General features: G+C 53.7%; 1 protein-coding gene across 2 annotated transcripts in view; it reads right to left on the minus strand.

Moving 5' to 3' along the window:
• Shank2 (SH3 and multiple ankyrin repeat domains 2) overlaps positions 1 to 9610 on the minus strand; it is a 432981-nt gene that overhangs the window by 6322 nt on the left and 417049 nt on the right. For both annotated transcript variants that reach the window (XM_028771108.1, XM_028771107.1), the window contains one exon: positions 6275 to 8678. In XM_028771108.1, coding sequence (XP_028626941.1) covers positions 6275 to 8678 — 2404 coding nt within the window. The remainder of the gene's footprint in view (positions 1 to 6274; positions 8679 to 9610) is intronic.

A 9610-nucleotide genomic window follows, 5' to 3' on the forward strand; every position in this document is an offset into this window, starting at 1 on the left:
CTTTGACTTGGAAAGAATGAATCTATGTTCCCAGGGGACCTAGGCCAACCTGCCCAGGCTAGGGCTTTGCATCAAGTTTACACCACAACATGGTGGTCAGCTAGCGGCTAATGACTAACGGCAGGGATATGGTTCTGGCCACCACATGCTTGGGGCCTACTGGTACCCCAGCCAGCATGGCAACTGCTGAGTTAAGTTGGACTGGCCTGCTGGCTTTGCTCTGCGCCTTCTGGGTAGCCTGCCTCCTTCCTGGTGAATCACACAGTGATGACTCACTGGATCCTCCTGTGTGCGCAGATCATTATGTTGCTAGGCAACGGCTGGGCTGCTGGGCGGTATATACAGAAGTCTGTTACCCTGATTTAGAATAGATACACACTCACAAACACCCGCCTCTGGGAGGATCATCTCTAGCCTGCTTTTTAAATCAAATTCATTTAAAAAAATGTGAGAATTAAGAAACAAAACAAAACCAGCCCAAGAGCGAATCCAGCTGCTGGCAGATGCTTTTCACCTGTCTTCCCTGGCAGGAACTGATGAGCTGGGGAGGCGGACGGACAACAGGACTCACTGTGGTTACTGATTCAGTTTGGACCTGAGCAGAAGTGTGGGCCAGAGGCTCCTCAGGGTCAGCACTGATGCTAGGGTTCTGAGCAACTTGGGCATGGACCCTCAGGCCCAGGTTCACCTCTGCATGAGGCACTAATTTCTAAACTACTTGTCTTCCCTCCTTCCCTCCCTCTCTTCCTTCTTTTTGGTGACTTGAGACAGAGTCTCACTGTAGTTCCCAGGCTAGTGTAGAACTTGTCGGAATCCCCCTGCCTCAGCCTCCTTAGCATTGGCATTACAGGTGTATTGAACCACATCGGGCATCCGCTTGCTTTCTTATGAAGCGCTCTGCCTTTTCAGGCTTCCACAAATGCGGCGGGAAGGAGAGCCGGGTCATGTGGTGTGCACCGTGGGAGCAGCGCCCTTGCTTCTTTCTGGGACTTTTCTAGTGTCTGCCTGTCTCAGAAGCTGGGACTCCCTCCACACTTCTGATCCTAGTGCCCAGCAGTCACCATTGGGCTCAGAGAACCGTGAGGGCTCTGCTTGCTCCAGGCCTCAGGTCTCTCTCCAGAATGGGAGCAGAGCACGGAGCCACGGAAGGAACGGCCATGGAGCACTGCCTGCTTTCCTGCTAAGGAAGATGTCTCAGGCTCTGCACACTGTCTGGGTTCCCACCTTGCTCACAAGTTGCCAGGACAGGAAGGCACCTACTTTCAGGAGGAACTGTTCACCTGTGACAGGCTCTTGTCAGAAAGAGGAATGAGACCAAGAGGGAAGACTTGGCGGGGGCTGGAGAGGTGGCTTAGTGGTTTAGAGCACTGGGTGCTCTTGTAGTGGACCCAGGTTCAATCCCCGGCACCCACATACATAGTTAAACCATCTGTAACTCCAGTTCCAGAGGATCCAATGCCCTCTTCTGGCCCCTGTGAGTATTACATGCACATATACATATACATACAAGCAAGCAACACATCCATTGCACATAAAAATAGATAAATACATTCTAAAGAGGAGACCTGCCGTTTGGTAGTCAAAGGAAGAGACTCTGTCAGACTATTCACCTCAACCTGTGAAGAGCAGCAGAGAGTACCAGGCTGTCCCCAGCAGAGCTCACCTCACTACTGAACGTGCTCCTTGGCTGTACTACCTACCGCCTTCCTGCTTTGGTTGGTGACTGGAGCTGCCTGGCAGTGCGGATAGCTTGAGATGTCATGGAACAGAAGCCATGCTCTGGGACCAGGAGGTCACAGCAGTTTAACAATCATATTGATTAATTTTAGAATGGAGAGGCTGGATTAATACTGGTGACCCAGCTGAGAGCCAGAGGACAATGGCCAAGGTCGGAGGACTGCCCTGGGAAGACGCAGGGGTGGCAAGGATCGAGTGAAGCCCCGTGGCACAGGAATGCTGCCTGCCCAGGGACCTGAACTTCCTCAGTATCGCTATTTCTCTCTCAAGCTCCTGTGTGCTTCAGCAAGGTGAAGGCCAAACTCTGTCCCTCATGGACTCACCACAAAGTGCTGGTGGCTGAGTGTGCCACACCCTCGGGGAGGAGCCATGGGGCCTCCCTCGAGCACTCGCTACCCTGTGCTCTAGTGGGAGGTGAACATGAGATGGGATTTTCCATGAATGTTGGAAAAGAACAGGTTTCATCCTGCTAAGTGATGTGAGGCCTGGTCTCTGGTCACAGCCAGCTTGAGGAGTCAGTGCTCATAGACAGGCAGCCCGGTCTAGCTCTTCAGTGTCTCCAAGGTACCTCTTGTCTCTAGCAACAGGAAGCATCCCTCTCCAGTACAGACCTTGAAAACTTCTTCCTCATGTTTCACGTAGCCCGGGAATGTCAACAAACTGGAGTCCACTCCTGGTAAGCCGTGGTAAGTCTGTGCATGGTTTTCATCCCTTGGATCTGATGCTGTGTTCCCAAAGCCTGCTCACTCCTTGCCTGGTGGCCTCACTCCAACACCCCCACATGGGCACGGAGAGTCCGTTCTGACCCAGCTTCACACTCTCCACCCACTGTGTCCCGGGTTCCATGCTTCCGGTGTCTGCCTAATTAGCTCCAGCATGAGCTTTAGGTCACTGAGAATCACTTCCTCAGAGTGCCAGCTCCTTTTCTAACCTGACTTTTGGAGTGCCTTCTCTCCTCTGTGGTATTTGTCACATACAGTCCTGTTGTTTAGCTTTGCTCATTTCTCACCTCAAGAGCTGGCATGCCCAAGGGGACAGTGGCCATGCTTTCTTAATAGGAACGTGTTTTCTTAAATGACGAATTCTGAGCACCATATGGCGCCTAGCATCCTGGGCCATCAACAGGCTGCCTGGGTGGATGACAATGACTACAATTCCCAGCTGTGGAGGGATGCAGAACCCTCTGTGGTGATGTCCTCTTGTCTCTTCTTTCTTGGGCTTGGTACTGGGCTATACAGAGTGGTAGCACCTTAGTAACCTCCCTCCCATGGCTGGCCACTGGCCCTGTGCAGCTTTAATCAGGACACCTAAGTACTCTGCTTAGATCCATGAAGCAGCAAAAATGTCAGTCAGGCCTGCTGCCTCTGCTGTGGGCCAGATTCAGATGTCAGGAGGTCTCCAAAAGTCAAAAGCCCTGTCCAATGGAAGGACATGAGTGTTTGCATATGGGGTTGAGGCACAGCCATATCCTCTGAGGGGGAGGACAGAGCTGCAGAGCAGGGAACAGAGCCGCAGAGCAAGGGGCTCTGTGCTCTTCGCCCAGCCAGGACAGGGAAGCCAGGCAGCTAGAAGACACAGTGATTGTAGGTGTGGACCCCACCCATTAGCTTCCTTCACTGTGGCCTGGTCTGAATTCTAACAGAGATTGCTTCAGCATCAGGCCTGTAGCCAGAACTGTACACAGCTTTGCTCCATGGTCTTTCAGTGACTCTGATATCATGCACTAACATATATACAAATCTAGTGAAAGAGAGTTCCAGCTGGCTCTTTCAGTATATTTGTAACTAAATGTGTCTAAATTCCACATTGTCCTGATATAGGGGTCAGTCTAGAAACCCTGGGTATACTAAAGTTAGACAGCTTACACTCCAGGAAGCAGGTGCCAGGTCATCTAACTCTCCGCTCCTTCCTGGACCCTGTCCTGGTGCTACCATAAGACAATGTCTCTTAGAGCTGGCAAGTAGCAAAAGGATCATTATTTCAAATTAGAAGCACAGCAAAGCTCTAGCCCGTATGGTGGAACCATGGAGGAACAAGCGGAGAGCCAGCCTTTCCTTGAGCACAGTCATTCTTGAGGAAACAAGGCCTCTCTCTGCCGTAACGTGTGTCACTTCAGGGAGCATGGCCAGTTTTCAGTTTTCTCTTGAAACTCTCATTTTTTTTCCTCAATAATTCTCTTCATTTGATTCTGAACCTCATTTTGCCCAGGATCATTCACAACTTAATTTTTAGAAGCATTTACAGGTGGTGACAAGATGCTCAAACTGAGTGAACTTCCAGTTGTCATCCTGGGGCCGTCAGTAAAGGCAACGGAGAGGTGTCTGAGAAATGTGAGCAGGTGGCCAGGGCACCCAAGATGAGAGGCAGAGCTGTCACCTGCAACCTCCATACAGGACACATGGTTGTGTGAACTGCCACCCCAGCCTGTGGTCCTCTGTGTCTTGCAGCCACTGCTGGAAGCCCAGGGCCCTAAGCCCATGCCCAACCCTGGGGCAATCCTGTGATTTGAAAAGGAGGGTCAGAGGCATGTGTTCCCTTTACTGCTTGAAGTCAACAATGGTCATCTCTCCCTTCATTAGCAGGAGGAGTTCCAGGTCTAATGGCTGTTCGTGTCTCCCAGGAGCTCAGTCTTGTAGATGGTCTTCAGTGGTAAGCCTTGTCTCTGAAGACAATCCTCAGCCTAGCTTCTAGAACCTTCCCATAGAGTCCCTTTGACTCTTTGCCTCAAGACTTCTCTCTGCTGGCAGATGGCCCTGTTGCTGTTACCTATGTGACAGAACACCTGATGTTTGGAGGTGCTCTGTAGGCACTGGCTAGAGTCCTTGCTGTGAGAGGCCTCCTGGGCCAGGAGTAGACTGGCTGGGTGGTGCCAGTTCTTGGATACTGGAATTATGCTGGTGATGCTCTCTCTGAGCCCCCCCCCCCCATGTCTGGCACCCACCTAGAGTAGAAAAAGACAACAGTCCCATCCCCCAGTGAAGGGTTAGTCTCCCTCCATCTCCTGAGAGCCACCAGATATTGTCTAATCAGAAAAAGAAAGGACAGGGGTCATCTGTGGCCATTCAGAAGGCACCCCCATGAATGCCAGTGGCCATCTCAGCTTCTCTCCTGCTGAAGACTAAGCAGCTATTGTAGCCTCTTTTGTCTCCTTGTTAATCTCAATAAGAGAGGCTGCAATACTTGCTTACCCTCTCTAAAGAATGGACTTAACACCCAGGACCATGCTGTCCAGTTGTCAGAAACACCACCCCAAGGGCTTGCAAATGTTACTTTCATAAGAGACTGTGCCATAAAGAACTCTATAGGGGGAAAGGGTGAACCAAGCGTATTCCAAGGTTGCCTTGAAACTCCTGAATACGGACAGAATGTGCAGGTGTATATGCAGTAACATCCACCAGGAGTGGAGAGTTTCTGCAGGTACCCCCTAGCCAGCAGGGAGCCACGGGAGCTTGCATCTGCACACCACCTGTAGCAGGTGTCCTGTTACCAGGCGGCATCTGCATACTTCTTTACAACAGCCACCAATCAGTATTTCTCAAAGGAGTTAAGGAGCCGTCCAAGTCATCCATTTACAACCCCATGAAAGGTAACAGGAAGAATTGTGGCTCCCAGCCTAGAGCTCAAGACTCAAATGCAGTGTGATGTCCCTGATTAATGGGCTTGGTTGTTTGAATCAGATGCCTGCCCAGTGGGAGAATAAAGAAAGACTTCATTAGTCAAACCGATGAAACCTGAGCTCAGCTGTCAGCCAGAGAGGCTGAGCGCTGCACACAAGGAAGCGGAAAGACAGCACGCATGTACATTACACACAGGAACAAAAACATAAAGGCCACGGGAGAGGGTGGGGGCCGCAAGGCTACCGAGTACCATCCTGAAGCCACATAGTCAAGGGGCTGTTCTAGAACCTTCTGTTTGGGTTTAGAAAGAATGTGTTTATTCTACCCCCATCCCAGTGAAGGTAGTAGTTAGACCCTACATGATGCTGGAAATGGCCCATTGGGCTCAGTTGGCAGGAATTTCTTTGTGACGTCTGCCCCTGGGTGGGCTGATGCAGCAGAGGGACAGGTGTTCATCTGGAGAAATGACCGAGCTCCTTCGGAATCCTCAACCCCAAGGGGGATTAAGGGAAAGAGGGAATGGTACACCCATGTTCAGACAGTGGCCACACACCCTCTGGTCACCTCTGTTGATCAATTTTGGGTTTTAATGGAGCTCTGCCTGCCTTTGAGGTAGTCCTGGAAAAGGGCTGGAGGAAACGGAGCAGAGACCTGAGCTTCCTTCTGGAAGCAACCATGGGCTGGTCCCGTGTAATCTGGTTCCTTTACGTGTCTTTAGGAGGGTGTGTCAGGCTGTGTGGCAGCCACGGCCTTGGCTCTGCCGTAGTCCGGTGACAGGAGGATGGTGGCAACATGGTTATAGCCTAACAGGTGTGTCAGAGGCCATGCAGATCCCCTCTTCTCCACTGCATAGGTGGCTCCCCAATGGCTTTCCTTGGCCAACACTGGACCACACATTCCCGAGTTGACTGCGAACTTACCTTGGAGCGAGGTTGGCAGACTTGGCTCCTACCGGCAGCTCCAGCCCTTCCCCAGGCTTGACCGACTTCCCCCTGTTCATCTGCTGCAGGATGGAGTTTAGCTCACTAATGACATTTGCCTTTGGGCCTGAGAGAATTGGGCTTTTGACCTCTGGAACATCACCCCACAACTTGGAGGTCCTTGGCTGGATGACCTTTGCCACACCGGCCTGGGCACTGCCCGGCGGAGGCGGGGGTGCAGGTGGGGGGATCACAAAGCCATCTGTGTCCTCTTCTGGGAGGGTGTCTTGGTAAAGTGCGTTGCTTTTGTGAACGATGGGCTTCATTTTTGGCTTTGGAGGTACTGGGGGCTTGTCAACCACAAAGGCTTGCCCGTCTGCATAGACTGTGCATGTGTCCATGCTCTCCCCGCCCTCTGAGGACAGCGTGGAGATGCTGGACACTGTGGAGATGGTGCTGGTTGTCTCCAGGTGGTGGTCGCTGCTACTCCGGCTGTCCACCTCCTCGATCCCCGAATCGGTGACCGTGTCAAAGCTTTCGGGGGGCGGCAGGAACGAGGAGGGCAGACAGTTTGAGATGCCGGCTGGCTTCTTACTGTCTGTGGAGTTGGCTGGTTGGCTGGAGTTCAACGAAGGGGGCGGAGGGGTGTCGTTTTTCTTCTGCTTGACTAGGTCAGCCAGAGCAGGAACCGAAGCTGCCCGGTCATCAGGGATATCAAAACTATTGGCGAATTCCAGGGGAGGAGGCAATGGTTCTGTGAAAAGAAAGTCCTCATCCAAGTCCACGGACGCCAGAGGGGGAGGGGGGATGCGGAATGGCAGAATCACCGCCTCTTCCACGGAGCCCGCTGCCACGATGGTCCTGCCGGGCGAGGCGGTGGGCTCCGGGGCAGCGGAGATCTGTAAAGCACCTTCGGTTTTGGGAACGCCTTCTGGCACTGTGGAGGGTGAGTGGTCTGGCTTTGTATCCTCATCCTCTCTGTCCTCCTCTTCCTCTAGGGGTGGCCCCGCCATGGGAGTGTCCACCGTGTGCACCATCAGTAGGCCGGCTGACTTCTGCTGGGCAGTGTCCACGATGTTGATCAGCATGTTCTTCTTGTCATCAGCCCTCCGGTCCTTGCCCAGGTCGGTCTCGTACTTGTTCTCTGTCTCCTGCCGACGCAGGGGACCCCTGGTGTTCTGTCTGGTGACCGGAGGAAAGCTGGACTCCACACTGGGCCGCATTTTGGTATCAATGTAGAGAGGCTTGTTGAGGTCGGCCTTGGGGGCCTCCCCTTTGTGCCCCTGCTGGGACTCCTGCATGGCCCGGTCCCTGGCAGAGAGGGCCAGGGCCAGTGGCGAGCTGGGGTCGAGCAGCCGCCCTGTGAGTGGGTGCACGTAATTCTCAGGGCTGGCTGGGCTGCTGCTCTTGAGGGGGGCTGCTAGGCCACTCTCAGGCCCCTTGGCTTTGGATGTGGAACTCAGGGGTCCCCCAGCCTCCCCCTGAACACCAGCCTCACCACCACTTAGGAAGTGGTTCTCCAGCTCCCTGGGTGATGCCCCAGCGGTAGGCAATAGCGGCTGTTCTGTTTCCTCCTCCTCACCAAACCCACCCTCCTCGGGGAACGTGGAGGGCTGCATCCGGGGAGCGGGTGGCCCCAGACCCACATCCTCATCTCCCAGGTCTGTGGATAGGAAGGCCGGGGAATTCCTCCTGGCTTCCAGACGCTTCTCCCGGTCCCGCACAGCCCCAGCGATGGCTGCAGCAAAGGGGCTGCTGACAGTGAGGCTGTCATCTGGCCGCAACTGGCCAGGCTCCGTGGCCTGGGGGTCGATCTCCATGCTGCTCCCCTGGCTGCTCTTGCCGCTGCTGCTGGTGGAGGGTTCCTTGACGATGATGGTTGGGATGGGGATGGAACATGTCTTCTCAGGGCTGTCCTCCACATTGGACTGCTTTACCAGCATGCCCTTCCGCCTGGCTGGCTTGGCGGGGACATAGACGGCCTTGCTGGCTATCTTTCCCACCTCTGAGTACGGGTTCTCAGGCATCTGTCCCCGCTTGGTGCGGAAGGCAGCCTGCGGGGCAGGGCTGCGGCTGTAGACATCTTCTGAGTCCAGGGAAAAGCGGTCCAGCTCTCTCCTGTAGAATATCCCCTTTTCCCGCATCATGGTGGCCACAGTGTCAGACCTGGTGGCTGGGGGCACCTTGGCGACGGGGTTCTGATTGAACGCAGGCTTAATTGTCCCATAGACTCTTGGAGTCGGGGACCTGGGACAGTTGTATGTGGTGGGGGAAGGTGGAGGGGGAGAGGGGGGCACAGACTGTGGTGGAGGGGGGATGTCCTCAGAAGTGTCCGGCATGGACAAGCTTCGGGTGAACTTCAGCATTGGGGGAGCCAGAAACTGCCGCTCTTCCTCTGTTATCCCTGCAAGCAGAGAACACAGTGTTTTAAGCCCAGCAACCACAAAGCACACTGGAGTCCTCAGGACTGTGCAACACACTGTGTCTCCACAGACTCAGACAGTAGACAGTTGTTAGGAAGCACAGCACAGGCCAGGATGCTGCAGTTAGTCACACGCCTTCTAGGAGCCAGAAACAGAAAGACAGGTCTTGGGTGTGATGAACGTATGTAGGGGTTTGCTTCTCTGGGGCATACTGTGGTGTCTGCAGTGAGGTGAGAGTGGCAAGTGTCCAAAACAAGGCCAAGCCCTGGCAACCTGAACCCAAAGTTGTGACCGTGGGTGCAAGTGTGCAGGTGGCACTCATCTTTGTGTCTTTCAGGTCTGGTGAGGGCACCTAAGGGACCGAGTCTCTCATCTGACTCTGAGGGGCCATATGAGTGGCGGTCAAAGTTGCTGTCTCTCCTGTCCAGTTAGCAGGTAGACCTGCTACCTTGCTAGAGTAGCTGTCTGCCTAGTGGTGTCCCAAATGTGCAAAGAGGAGCTGCTACTGTCACTGTGTGGTTTTCTCCAAGGGGACACTGACCAGTTTTGTCATCTGCTTCCTCTGTGTGTGCTGAATTCCTCAGCCCTCAACAGGTGGCTGGCTTGAAAGATAGAGCCATTCTGGCATGGATTGTGTCCATGAGGGGAGGGAGACTTGGTTTCTCCAACTAGTCTTAGGCCACAGCAGCTACAGGATGCAGGCCAGCTACTCCATGCCAGTTGCCCATCTCCACAGAAGCTCTAACATGGGCCTGAAGGACTCTCTGGAGAGCTGAGGTTGGCTGTCACGGTTAACCAAGCATGGATGACTTGGCACAAAGGCAGAACCACATTCTAAGACCTGACTTGTGTGTGTGTGTGTGTGTGAGAGAGAGAGAGAGAGAGAGAGAGAGAGAGAGAGAGAGAGAGAGAG

This window comes from Grammomys surdaster, unplaced genomic scaffold (assembly GCF_004785775.1).
Source record: "Grammomys surdaster isolate TR1022 unplaced genomic scaffold, NIH_TR_1.0 205, whole genome shotgun sequence".
Classification (NCBI taxonomy): Eukaryota; Metazoa; Chordata; class Mammalia; order Rodentia; family Muridae; genus Grammomys; species Grammomys surdaster.